General features: G+C 42.4%; 1 protein-coding gene across 7 annotated transcripts in view; it reads right to left on the bottom strand.

The window, feature by feature from the left end:
- Positions 1-7811: 7811 nt before the first annotated feature.
- The window catches only part of PHACTR4 (phosphatase and actin regulator 4), a 117020-nt gene continuing 110299 nt past the window's right edge, over positions 7812-14532 (bottom strand). For all 7 annotated transcript variants that reach the window (XM_033954879.1, XM_033954877.1, XM_033954878.1 and 4 more), the window contains 4 exons: positions 13636-13697; positions 12978-13115; positions 10370-10446; positions 7812-9542 (listed from right to left, as the gene is read on the bottom strand). In XM_033954879.1, coding sequence (XP_033810770.1) covers positions 9527-9542; positions 10370-10446; positions 12978-13115; positions 13636-13697 — 293 coding nt within the window. In that variant the 3' untranslated portion in view covers positions 7812-9526. The remainder of the gene's footprint in view (positions 9543-10369; positions 10447-12977; positions 13116-13635; positions 13698-14532) is intronic.

Raw genomic sequence — 14532 nt, 5'->3', positions numbered from 1 at the left:
CCCTTGCAGGGCCACATTTGGGATTTGTAGGTACTTGGAGGGCCTCAGAAAAAATAGTTAGTGTCTTATTAAAGAAATGACAATTTTGCATGAGGTTAAAACTCTTTCCTTTTGGCTAAGTCTTAATAATAATATTGTAATTTATAGCTAAAGAGACATATGATCAAGAAACTGTTTTATTTTACTTTTGTGATTATGATAAACATACTGAGGGCCACAGACTTGCACGGTCTGTGTCTGTATGGCCGTTTGGTGGAGGATGGGCAGGGGAGGGCTTCAATGGCTGGGAGGGTGTAGATGGGCTGGAGTAAGTCTTAACAGAGATTTCAGCAGTTGGAACCCAAGCACAGTACTGGGTAAAGCTAAAAAGAAAAAATTAAAAAATTTAAATTGAATCAGGTTGGGCAGACTGGATGGACCATTTCAGTCTTTATCTGCCTCATCTACCATGTTACTATGTTAAAATAGTACCTGTAGCTTATACTGACTAAATAAAGGGTCTCCCTTCTCTGCAGGAATGGTGATAGTTACCATTTGTATGGATTAAGTTAGTCCAATAAAAAAGGTCTCTCTTTATTCTTTGTTTTTATTTATTAAAATCTGTTTCCATACTTTTAAAGTAAATGGGCAATCACACAACTTTATCCACATGCAGTCCCAACTCTCATTTTTCACAGTACAGCTCCCAAACTGCAAAATCTCAAATAACAAAATGTTGAGCCTATGGAAAAATAGAGCTTAGATTCCAGCAGTATATGTTGCGCATCAAAAGCAGGGAAAGTAAATCCTATTGAGAAAATATGGTTAAGATTCCTGCATGGGACAGCACTGGAAATGGTTGTAATTCACTATCTGGCCACTTGGGGGCCATAGCAGAAAGGAAACACCAGCTGGGGAGGTTTTATAGCAGATCCGCAAATACATGAACAAAGTGGCACAAATGGGGAATATTGGTTACAATAGAGTAGAGGTACCAGGCTTCCAGATTTACCCGGACATGTTCATCTGGGTTTTGAAAAGCTTCCACCTCAGCACTGCATCAGGAGGGCATCTGCGCATGCGCAGATGCAATGCAGTGATGTCACATTGCATCTGTGCATGCTTGTGATGTCATCACATTACAGCCATGCATGCATGTGAAGTCATTGAATTGCATCTGTATGCATGCGAAGATATCCTTTCGACGCAGTCCCAAGGACAAGAACAGGTTGAAGGGAGCAGGGCGAGGCTATGGGTCCAGATTTTACAGGAGTAAAATCTGGTAATCCTACAATAGATGCAGCCACAGATAACGAAATTACACATTAGGAAGGAATGCATGAACAACAAGAACACACTGTATAGTGTAGCAATTTAAATGAATGGGACCACTGAATACGAGTATAAAGAATAGCAACAGTAAAATACTAGCCTCGGTTAGTGCTAGTTATTGTTTCTGCTCACATTAATTCCAGCCTGATGGCAGGGTCCAACATATTTTGTTTACCATAGCTGCTATTTCTTTGGTTTCCTGGGTTAGTTTTCTTGTGGTTGTTAATGGTACCATCTCTAAAACATCGGAGGTAGCCAGTGGGGTGCCGCAGGGCTCAGTCTTGGGCCCGATCCTGTTCAACATATTTGTAAGAGACATGACTCAAGGACTTCAAGGTAAAATAACATTATTCGCTGATGATGCCAAACTATGTAATATTGTGAGTAACGGCAATCTGTCCGACAGCATGATGCAAGACCTGCTTTTGTTGGAACAGTGGTCCTCGACCTGGCAGCTTAGCTTCAACAAATATTATGTTATTTCCATGGAAAGACAGTTCCGTTCTTCCCGCTTCAATTTCTATAAAAAACACCCCCCTACAATCAGTCAATAATATAAAAATTTTAGGGGTGATTTTCGATAACAAATTAAATTTCCACAATCACATCAGCAATATCGTTAAAACAACATTCTATAGATTACGTAAAATTCGTTCAATCTCCAAATTCTTATGTCCAACGTCATTAAATATTCTAATTCACTCTTTGGTAATCTCTAAAATAGACTACTGTAACGCACTCTTTAAGGTAATATCATTAAATGAAATTAAACGCCTTCAGATAATTCAGAATGTTTCCATCAAACTTATTACCAATTCTCGAAAGTTTGATCATGTTACACCCCTTTTAAAAGATGCACATTGGCTTCCAGTTATCCATAGGATAACATATAAACTCTGTTTGCTTACCTTCAAATCCCTTCTCAATAAAACACCAGCATTCATATATAAGTGCCTAATACCAAATAATCCTGTCAGAACTTTAAGATCAAATGAACAAAACTTATTAACTATCCCTTCACTTAAGATTATAAATACAAGACGCCAATTTATTTTTTCAGTGACCGCGCCACAGACCTGGAACGCTCTTCCAATTTATTTACGAAGGGAGCAGGACCTAGGAAAATTCAAAAGTAATTTTAAAACTTTTCTTTTTAAAGATGCCTTTGATATTTAATTTCTTAATACCCAGGTCATTGATTTTATTCTATTAATATGCTTTTATTTTTTGTTCCCTTATGTACCTTTCCTTTTTTGTTCTACTTTCCTATATTAAATTGTATTTCACTGTCCCTTTTTTACCTTATGTTTATGAATTTGATGAGTTAATTTTTAACCTATTGTATTGTCTTGTATTGTTCCCCTTTGAATGTATTTTAAATTGTTCATCGCTTAGAACTATGATTAAGCGATTAATCAAAAGAATTAATAAACTTGAAACTTGAACGCTAACAAATGCAAGGTCATGCACCTTGGCAACAATAATCCATGCAGAACGTACACATTGAATGGAAAAACCTTAGCAAGGTCTGCCGCAGAACGGGATTTGGGGGTGATCATCAGCGATGACATGAAAACGGCCAAACAAGTGGAGAAGGCTTCATCTAAGGCTAGGCAAATGCTGGGTTGTATCCGGAGAAGTTTTGTTAGTCGGAAGTCCGACATCCTAATGCCTTTGTACAGAACCTTGGCGAGACCTCATCTGGAGTACTGCGTGCAATTCTGGAGGCCACATTACCGCAAAGATGTGCTGAGAATCGAGTAGGTACAGCAAATGGCCACCAAGATGGTCTCGGGGCTCAAAGATCTATCATACGAAGAAAGGCTGAACGAATTGCGGCTTTACTCTCTCGAGGAACGTAGAGAGAGAAGGGACATGATTGAGACGTTTAAGTATGTCACTGGTCGCATCAAGGTAGAAGATAATGTTTTCCTTCTTAGGGGACCCTCAGCCACAAGAGGACACCCGCTGAAAATAAAGGGCGGGAAGTTTCATGGCAACACCAGGAAGTACTTCTTCACTGAAAGAGTGGTGGACAGCTGGAATAGGCTCCCAGTACAGGTGGTTGAGGCCAGCAGCGTGCAAATTTTTAAGATCATTTGGGATGCTCATGTCGGATCTCTTCGAGGGAAAAGGTCATCAGAGAGCAATTAACTAGGGGGGTGGGTCAATGGAGTGGGCAGACTCGATGGGCCTTGGCCCTTTTCTGCCGTCACTTTCTATGTTTCTATTCTGGTAGATGTATCCTCCTTAAGCAATTGTACTATGCAACGACTTCTTTCCTTTTATATATGATTTGCTTTACTTGCATGAAAAAGCAGTTGAACACCAAATTAAAAGTGTAGCTTAAAGCATAGGCGTCGGAAGGGGGGAGCACAGGGGCCATGGGCTTCCCCAAAATTGCCAGTAATATAACAGGGCCTGACAGCTATCCTGCAGGGGAAAAAATGGCATCTTGCTACCGGCCAGCATACCTGCTGGTTGGCATTCGCAGCCGTGGTCCCTCGCCAACATCTACTCCTTCCCACTGCGTGTATACCTTTAATTGTGCAGCACCGTCATGACATCTGCCCTGGTGTCTTCCCTCCACTGCGGCCCACCCTAGTGAAAACAGAAGTTGTCAGAGAGGGCGGGCTGCAGTAGAGGGAAGACGCCGGAGCCAACGTCCGGACAGCGCTGCACTTTTATAAGAAATTAAAAGGTATACACGTGGTGGGAAGGAATAGAAGTCGGCGAGGGGACACAGCCAAGAGAGTCGACCAGCAGGCACGCTGGCCGGTAGAAAGGCGCTTCTAACCACCGGAGTGACATTTCAGATTCAGGGGAGAGAGGGAGCATATAGGACTTGGGAGAGGGAGTGAGGGAAGGGAGATGTTAGACGCAAATCAAGGCAGGAGGGAGATATGTGAGGAAGGGAGAGAGGCACATTGGGTCACAGGTGGGAGGGAGAGGGGCGCATTGAGACACGGAAGAAAGGAAGGGAGCATGAACTGGGGGCAAAGGAAGGAAGGAGGGAGAAAGGGGGCACAGACTTGGGATAAGGGCTGGAAGGAAGGAGGGAGGGGGAGCCCTAATTTGGGACATAAGATGGAAGGACGGGGAAAGAGATTCTGAGGTCGGGGAGGGAATAGAAAGGGAGAATTGGTGAGCATGGGTATGAGGGAAAGGAAGAGAGAAGAATTGTTGGGTATAGTGATGGAGTGAGGTAGAGATAGATGAGGGAGAATTGTTGGATGTGGTGCTGGAGAGAGAACAGTGGGACAGATGAAAGGGATGCAAGAGGGAGGAATGTTGGACATTTTGGTGGAGGGAATGGAGGAAGAGATGTGGCATGGAGCTGGAGAGGGTTGATAGACGGAGGAATGTTGGGCATAGGTGAAAGATGCTGCACACAGTCTGGGGAATAAGAGAGAGAAATGTTGGATGTGGCACTAGAGGGGATGGGAAAGATGCACCCTGGATCCCTCTCTCTCTTTTTCCCAACTCCCTTTGCAGCAAGGGAGGGAATAAGAGAGATGGTGGACTGAGAGGGAGATGTTGCACAGTGCAGTGGTAGAGAGGGAAAAAGAATGTGCATTGTGTATTGTTAATAAGATTATATTGTGTGTATATGAAAAATTGCATTTACACTTAGTACTATTATTATGGAGGTGGGACCTGGGGCGGGGTTGGGTAGATTTGGGGCAGGTCTGGGGTGGGGTTTTTGCCCCCCCCCCAAAAAAAAACAAAAAAGTGTTCCACTGCCTATGGCTTAAAGAAATGCAACATTATTCTTCATGGAAAGTTAATTGAACCCTTACAGGTCAGTGGCAGATACTTCAGTAACATAATTAAATGACATAACTACTGCTGAAGGTTAGGTGTATTGGCAGGGATGGGTGAAATTTCTATCCCCATGCAACTCTATTCTGAAGGTGAGAGTGAGAGCGAGGTGCTTAATTGGGACTGAGGATTTGGGTTAGAGATGGAGAGAGAGACAGCTTGCAGCCGGGGTAGGGATGCTCGACATCCACCCCCTCCCCCCCCGATGGGGGAACTCAAATACATTCTCCCTCCTTCTAGCTTTCACTAGCAGTGGATTCTCATCCCTGCTGCTTGTGCCAGCTGAGCTTCTGATGTCATTTTCTGGTCCTACGAATTGCAGATCCTTACCATCTGTCATAAGCAGGACAAGTAAGGGACATAGAAACATAGAAAACATAGAAAGATGACAGCAGATAAGGGCTACAGCCCATCAAGTCTGCCCACTCCATTTGCCCACCCTCTTGTCTACTGACCCCCTAAAGTATAATTGTAATTATACTGTCACTCTACTTACCCTTATCATTCAAGTCCATACCCTAGTGACCCTATCCCTTGGCATGACCCTCGTAGGGATCCCACATAGGTATCCCATTTGTTCTTGAAGTCTGGGATGCTGCGTGCCTCGACCACCTGCACTGGAAGCTTGTTCCAATGCTCAATCACTCTCTCCGTGAAGAAGTACTTCCTGGCGTCTCCACGAAACTTCCCTCCCCTGAGTTTGAGCGGATGTCCTCTTGTGGTCGAGGGTCCCTTGAGAAGAAAGACATCATCTGCCACCTCGACCCGTCCTGTGATGTATTTAAATGTCTCAATCATGTCTCCCCTCTCCCTACGCTCTTCGAGAGTGTAGAGCTGCAATTTGCTCAGTCTTTCTTCGTACGGGAGACCCTTTAGCCCCGAGACCATCCTGGTGGCCATCCGCTGAACCGATTCAATTCTGAGCACATCCTTACGGTAATGTGGCCTCCAGAATTGCACACAGTATTCCAGATGAGGTCTCACCATGGCTCTGTACAATGGGACCCTCAGAGACAAAATACAAGTCAGAAAAAACTACACAACAATAGGGGTTTTCTTTAAAAAAAAATCTCTAAAATACTTTTATTTAATAATTAAAATTTGTAGATAGGAAGACAGATATACAATACAATGATTTTCTTTTAAATCTAGACATTTTATACAGTACAATTTTTTTTTAAGCATGATCAACCTAAGAAGAAGTTGCTTTCTGTACAAATAGAGAAAAACAAAATGGCTACCTGTTGTCTGCATGGTATTGAAAGAGAAATAAAACAAGCTATTCACATTTGAATTGGTGAATGAGATACATGGGGGCACAGGACACAAACCAAAGAGACTTCGAGGGAATGGACCCCTGATCAAAGGGGTAGGGGCGGGGGACAGTGGAAATATGATGTAACCACCAACTTGAAGGCATGGGTTGTCAGTCCTTGCCTTGCAGGAATGACCATGGGGAGCTGATGCGAAAAGGCTAGGGCTCTCCCTCTCCTGATTTGGAGTCTAGAGTGGGAGTGGGGGCAATGTCCACTGTACTTCATAAGTGATTTGTATAATGGATGGGGTTTAAAGAGCACTTACCTAGGCCACCCAATGAAATATTACTCGTGGGTAAAACACTACTAAAAGCTAATGATTGCAGAGCTATAAAAAATATATATATATATATAACTTATTGCTAAGTGCCTACACTTTTGGAATGCATAAAGGGTGCTATTATTATTGCTGTTTTGAGGTCACCATTCCTACAGCATCCCCCTCTCTCGACATATTACCCTGCAATGGCAAAAGCAAGTAAGTCGTCTTTCTTTTGCCACATTAGGGCAGCATAGCCGTGGGTTAGAAGACAACCAAGTCATGACACCAGAAAGCAAATCCCCCCAACTCTCAACTATAAAGCCATCTCTGTCTCATACCAAAATCATGTAGAATGTGCAATGTTATCCCTATACAGACTTGAGTAGTAAGGCATTACTAGTAAGCTTCTAAAACTGTCTCCCCTGAATGTAGCCCTGTGCAAAAGACCTTTCAAAAATGACTTTACATTAAAAAATATTAAGTAATAGCACAGCCAACATGAACCAATTAGAAGCAATCAATCAATCAATCTGTGGCTTTTTGCCAACATGGCTGCCTACAAGGTTTTATAGGAAAGCACATTACTTTTTCCAGTTTTGAAGGAAGCAGGCAATGGACAGCTCAGGCTTTAAAGTATACAGTAAAGAAATCCTTAAAGACCAAGATGTCAGTTTTCAACGCAGATAAGTTGATATATATTTTTTTTAATATTTTGGGTATATTTTCCATTGTGCTGATTCTGTGAAATTACATATACCGATATAGCAAACTGAAGACTTTTTCCTCCTGCCCGAGGAGAGGATAGCGTGCATTTGTGGTTTTACTAGTTTTGGGATGGTGATTTTTCACTTATAATTATCATTAAAGAGGCTTAAACATTATGATGTACGGGCGGACTCATTTTAGATAACAGGGCTTGCTCCCATATGAGCTGCCTGCCCGGGGGATCTTATAGAATTTTCAGTTCCCCAGTACCAAGGGCTGTTCCCTATGGACATTTAAGTTTGAGTTGTATTTCCACATTGCACGATATAATCTCTTTGTAGCTGGTTATTTGGTGAGAGACTTTTTCCTCTCTCCATATCGATTGCCAAATTGTCGTGGATACTTTATTACAAGCTTTCAGGGCTACCAGGGTCATTAGTAATGCTGGGATTTTTTTTTTTTTTTAAATCCCATTTTTAGTAGTTTTCTTCTACTTTCATAGAGAAATAGACCATTGGATAGAGTGTTATTACTTAAGGCATACTTTTGCAATACTGGCAAGGGTATCCAGAGGATAATGTCCTCCTCTTCCCCCCTCCTTTCCTCAAAATCTGTCCCCTTATCTGAAGTTTTAGATGTAGCTTGACCGGGGGTTTACTGAGGACTGTCAGATGATCCACACCAAAGGGAAGAAGGAACCAATCAAAAATGAAGAGTAATGGAAATTGTGCACACCAGAACAGAAAGTCATTGCTAATGATCATTTTTTTCATCTCACCCCCTTGCTAATAAAACTATTTTAAAAATGCATTTTGTTACATTTTGCTATGATTTAGATCAATAACAAATATTTACTCCATTAACAATCTTGGTTGTCCAGTACAGAAATAATTCTTTTGTTACCCAGTTTGACTACCACAGCCCCCCCCCAATCCAACCCCTACCCCCGTTTCAAGGTATAGACCAGCAAGGAGAGTAATAACCATGCTGCCTAACCACCTCAGAATGATTAATAAACCTTACTTTCTTAGGGAAATCTGCATAAGTTGCAGAGCTCCCTCTCTTAAGGTCAACTTAAGTTTTAAGACCTGAACATGGCTGCTTCTAGGAGGAAATGAGGGAACAAGCAGTTCATATATATATTTTTTTTAATGGAGTCATGTTTATAATTGAGATGAGGGGTAGTGCTGTAGCCTGTGTGTCCCCCCCCAAAAAAAAAAAAAAAGAATACTGCTTTGCACATAAAAGTCCAGCTTGCTTTTAATGCCCCAGCTCCCAGTAAGAAAATTCTCAAGGCCTCCAGCAGATGGCAGCATAGGTGTAGGAATACCAAAAGGGGAAGCCAAGGAGATGCAGAGACCAAAAGTGTTGGGGGTTTTTTTGTTTGTTTTCTTCCAAGACCATTTCGTCAACATTAAAAGAAAATAAAAACAGTAGATTGAGACAATGATAGAAACAAATAAATAAAAATGAAAAGGCAACAGTTATTTCTGAATTAGCTGCTCATTTGTTAGATGATTTTCCCCTTATAGCTGTAAATTTTTGGTTTGTTTACAAAACACCCATTAGTTTTCTGCAGCATTCATGGCAAAGATACATTCCCTTTTAGGGAGACCATTATAAATTTGTCAGTAGTGATTCACAATCTCAACATATTTAAGAAAACAACTATCTGAAAAGCCACCTGCCATTCCATTACTTGTGTCAGTAGCTCCTGACAGCACAGTCTACCAGAAATATACATAAAGGTGTCTGGAGACAGCATGCCAGCACCAGGAAGGGCGAGGAGAGAAATACTCCCACTGCCAGACTCAAAGCTGCCTCCACCTCAGTTCAGTAGACGTTTTATACAGCAGACACTATTCAAGGCAGTTGTGAGGCAGAGGCAGGACCACAGCCTCAAAGCAGCAACAAGGGAGTCTGTCCAGAAAGGTTGAATATTGCTCTGGAGAGGTGCAGCTGATGTCTGTCCCCGCTCACACTCTGTGGCTATCAAAGATGATGCCATGGGCAGGATGGCAGAGTCCTAGGGCTACAGAGAAGGCATCAGATTCCAGGCACAGCAAACCCTTTACAACCCTCCTCTTTCTCCTCTCCAGTAGGCTGGTGATCAAGGTCTATGGAATCTGAGTGCAAAAAAAAAAAAGTTTTGAAGTTATTCTGCTCGTTGGGAAGTTCTGAACAAAATTGCTACTCGGCAAATTATTTTTTTTTTTTTAATTCTTTATTCATTTTTAAACTTTCATCAAGTGTACAAAAATTCATAATAAACACAATTAATCTAAGCACTTGAACATCTTATCATTATAATCTATAAGTAGAAATGTAACCCTCTCCCCACCTTCCCTCAAAGCCCATTATTCATCATAAGATCATATACTTGAAACCCTCCCCCCACCCAATACTAAATGGTGTATAATTAATAGAAAAATGGCATCTAATCATGACAAAAAGATGTTAATGGCTCCCATATTTTAATAAAATTTTTATAATTTCCATTCTGTACCGCTATTGATCTTTCCATTCTATATATGTGACATACTGAATTCCACCAAAAATTAAAAAAAAAAAAAAAAATTAAAAATACTCGGCAAATTCTGATTACTCTGCTATAGGTGAAATCACTTATTTGAGTTAAGAGCCAGGTGTATATGAAGTCTCTAGGACAGCTATCAGGTAGAGAATGACACGGTGACAAAATTCATCACTGTTCCTGTCCCCACCCAGTGTCATTCTTTAGTGTCCATCTCAACCTTAGTCCTTCTACATTAGTATTCTTCAACGCAAGGCTTGAGGGTCAGTGGTTGTGCCCATTCGTACTCTCATTTTTCCCTCTCTCCTTAAATAATGACATGGAGATGGTTTCCCACGGGGACAGGAACGATGATGAATTTTGTCACACTTTATCACCAGGATTGGGGTAAATAAGCAAAGTAAGCGCCTCTCCACTTACCGTGTGTACTGTTTGCTCTCTTCATGGACTGCCATCTCTAAACTCTTGAACTCATTCAGCTCCTTTCGTATAGCAGCCTGTAAAGCAAACAAAAAGGTGGTGTGGCTTTACCTGAATCCTTTTAATTCCAACTCAACCAGCTAAAGTATCTCTTCTGCCTCTATTCCCTCAATCTCACTGTACTGCAGATACCCACCCTAAAGACACACATACAGAGCATGTATCTCACCCATTCCTTGCAGTGCACATGACTTCTACTAATAATGGCTTTCTGTCTGACATGCTTCTGGCACTGGTTTGGTTAATGTCTTATAGAAATGGACCAAAAATGCAGTAACTCCTGAGCTAGAAGAATGCGCCTCACATTGGCCTGTCATTAGAAGTGCTGGGAAAGCTCATTGCACAAGAGACTGGAGCACTACAAGCCAGGCTCTTTTTCCCTTCCTAGCTTGACTGCCTGCCGGCACATTCTCCAGCAGCACCAGAGGTGCCAGGGTGCAGACTAGGGGGGGGGGGAGCCAGCTGTGCTACACCCAAGATACACAAAGGGTAATACTATAACTTGCATCTACATTTATCATGTGTCGTTGCTAAGAGAACTGGCAGTGACACACATAAGTGTGCCAGACCCAATTCTAATATGTCAGTGAGTACAAGGGGGGGAGGGGCATATGCTTGGGAGGAGAATGGGCATGCCTCCAACTTAAATGTGCACCATATAGAATCTCTAAGTTACACCTGCCATTGATCAGGCATAGACAGAAGGTCACACTTAATTTTAAGTGCACTTATGCAAGTTAACGTTAGTATTCTATGGCATCACTCTAGCGCCCAGATACTGTCAGAGAACTGGTGCTCAGTGCATGCTACTGGAGCAACTAAATAGAGGTGCCATGTTGCAGAATTGCCTCCATGTGGAATATACACAATAGAAGGGCTGGAAGCACTGTTCCCTCTAAGCCAGTGGTCTCCAACTCAAACCCTTTGCGGGGCCACATTTTGGATTTGTAGGTACTTGGAGGGCCGCAGAAAAAATAGTTAATGTCTTATTAAAGAAATGACAATTTTGCATGAGGTTAAACTCTTTATAGTTTATAAAACTTTCCTTTAACAGTTTTACCTTATGCAAAATTGTCATTTCTTTAATAAGACATTAACTATTTTTTCTGCGGCCCTCCAAGTACTTTATTTTTTCTGCAGCACTCACATTTAAAGTTTAATATCTTTTCTTTCTCAAAACTGGCACATTTCTATTACTAAATTGAAAATAAAATCATTTTCCTACCTTTGGTAATTTTATCAGTCTCTGGTTGCACTTTATTCTTCTGACTGTGCATCCAATATTTCTTCTCTTCTTTCAGCCTCCTGTATGCTTCCTCTCCTCCAGACCTCATTCCCTCCCCCAACTTTTTCTTTCTTTTTCTATGTCTGTCTTTCTCTGATTCCTTGTCCCATTTTTAACTTTGTTTCTGGCTCCTTGTCCCCCCCCTTCTTTCTTTCTTCCTTCCTGCCCTCCCCCATGCCACCGCTGCCGGGGAATAGGCTGCTGCTGCTGGCGCCATCGGGAACAGGCCGAGATCTCCACGGGGCCGACCAACTCTCGCTGCCCGACGTCAATTCTAACGTCGGAAAGGACGTTCCGGGCAGCCAGGCAGCAATTGGCTAGCCAGAACGTCCTCTCGACGTCAGAATTGAGGTCGGGCGGCGAGAGAAGCAGGGAGATCAAAGAGCATGGTGCCGGCGGTGAGAAGGGAAGGGAAGCAGTTGGGCACCCCTGCTCTAGACGAGCCGCGAGCCGCACTCTAGGAAGAACAGTGGAGGGTGACCAGCTGTGTGGACCGCCCCTCCCTTGGTACGCCACTGGAGCAGCAGCGTGTCTGGCCAGCTCATTCCATTCAAAGCCGCAGGTGGCGGCTCCTTGCGAGATCCGCACCTGCGTCTGAAGCCTCTCTGATGTTGTGATGTCAGAGAGGCTTCCGATGCAGGAGCGAATAGCGCAAGGAGCCGCCAACCCGCGGCTTTGAACGGAACGAACCGGCCAGACCCGCTGCTGCTCCAAAAGGAAGGAATTATCCAGTTCAGACCGCGGGCCGCAAATAAAACTTGGAGAGCCACATGTGGGCCGCGGGCCGCGTGTTTGAGACCGCTGCTCTAAGCTGAACTGAAGTCCTCCACCAGTGGGGGCACTGTTTCACTATCACATTTTTAATAGTGCAGGGCACCTGCCCATCTCTAGGCACTGAAAACACAATTTTGGAATACTATTCCCCTTCTAGCAGCAATAACAGCTGGATTCTCACACATCTTAGTAGGAAGTGGCTGGAAGAGAAAACCCTCTTAGATAATTTGCATTTGTATGCAGTACTCAAAGGCATAACACCTCGTGGCAAGAATGGACTGGTGACACGGCAAGGTTGAAGGAGAATACTGGGATTGTGTTTTTCAAGCTGGCTCAATGCTGTGGCTTCACAATACAAAGGGATATTTCTCCACATACAAGTTCAAACAAAACATGCTAAGAACAAACCTTCCCTTACAAGCACCCCTGGGGTTCAGGTTCTGGTGCCAGTTTCACCAGGTATTGGATTAGCACAGTACCCGCCCTTACTTTATCAGCAGGTGTGAGCTTTGTCCAGGGCTTGTCTGCCCGCCGGTCATAATCGTGCGCTTCTGTGGCTTCCACGTATTCATTAAACCTTAAGATTTTTCGTTCCAGCAGTTCAGCCACTGTGGGCCTCTGGCTGAGCTGAAATAGAGAACAGAGAATCAGTTTTCCTACTAAACCACTGCTGCTGTGCTGCCCAGGTCACCATGTGATTTTAAATAACCCTTTCCCGGGTCAGTGATGGAGCAGCTGATACTGTTGACATCACCCATCCGTTCGAAACCCGTTTTCGCTGAAAATGTTCATACTTGGAAAACATTCAGAGCCTTGAAAAGGGAATTGGTACTTGCAGACTCCCTTTTTGTAGTTACATAACCACATTCAAAGTGGTTTACATACAGGTACTCAAGAATTTTAAAGAGGGAAGTGGGAATGTTTCTGCTTGGATATAACCACACAGAGGATTCACATGTCAGGGTGCTGCTGTCAGATTGCTTCTCTTTTCATGTTGTATTTAAAATGTGGGGATTTTTTAAATTTTCCAGATCTTCCCTAGAGGTATGCATACTTACACTCATCACTGTGCTGTCTGCCCTACTCCCCCTCCCCCCCCATTAAGCTCCATAGCTTATCGCAAAGCCTGTTCCTCCTGGGAACATACCTTCCTGGTGAGACGCCGTTTAATCTCACGCTTCTCTGCCTGGCGATCAGCTTCATTTTTCTCTAAAAAGGACCAGATGCAAAATAAAGATGTTAAGAATAAACAGAAGTTTAAATCTTGGTAAAACAAGCTCCTTGAACTGTATTTCGGCTTATGGCAAGTACTGGACCTTCTTTAATAAATACAGAGAAAACACCTGGCCTAAGAAAGGACCATGAAGAAACCAGAAGCTGATTAGCAAACTTTTTATCACATGTAAGGTGGCATTTTGGACAGCAAAATAAACTTGAGAAGAGGCTGATATGGATGGCAGAAAGGGGGATACCGCCTTTTTGTACTTACACATTCCTTCTTTTAAATTTAGTCATTTCAATTATACACATCAAGTATAGATATACAAGAAAAAAACAACATTGGTGAAACATATTTTACAATAAATACTACAAGTAGAAAGAAGCTAATTGTAAAGTCCACTTCAAGGATAGACTAAAAGTAAATAATTCCTGAGGGAAATCCTATTAGCATCTTAACTATAAACATTGAGACACATTTTCTGTTATAATTACCCTTTTTTCCATGTTCCAATAGAAATTTCTCCAAATAGGAATGATCAAAAAATATAAATTGTTTACCCTGATAATGTAAAATACATCTACAGGGAAAACACAGGAAAAAAGTTGTTCCAACAGCCAAAACCCTGGATTTCAGGGCCAAGAAGTTTCCTATGTTTCTGAATGGCTCTTGTTATATCTGGAAAAATTTGAATTGGCTGCCTGCAAAAAAACAACTTTTTTATTTTTAAACTAATTATTTAAAACTAGCAATTTATCTCTTTCTGATAAGAGTTAGCAACAATGTTATCTCTAAGAAGGCAGTGAGATCCCCAGCTGCTAATGC

This window comes from Geotrypetes seraphini, chromosome 8 (assembly GCF_902459505.1).
Source record: "Geotrypetes seraphini chromosome 8, aGeoSer1.1, whole genome shotgun sequence".
NCBI classification, from domain to species: Eukaryota; Metazoa; Chordata; class Amphibia; order Gymnophiona; family Dermophiidae; genus Geotrypetes; species Geotrypetes seraphini.
Note: the sequence above shows the minus strand (reverse complement) of the source record. Positions and strands in the feature narration are given on the sequence as shown.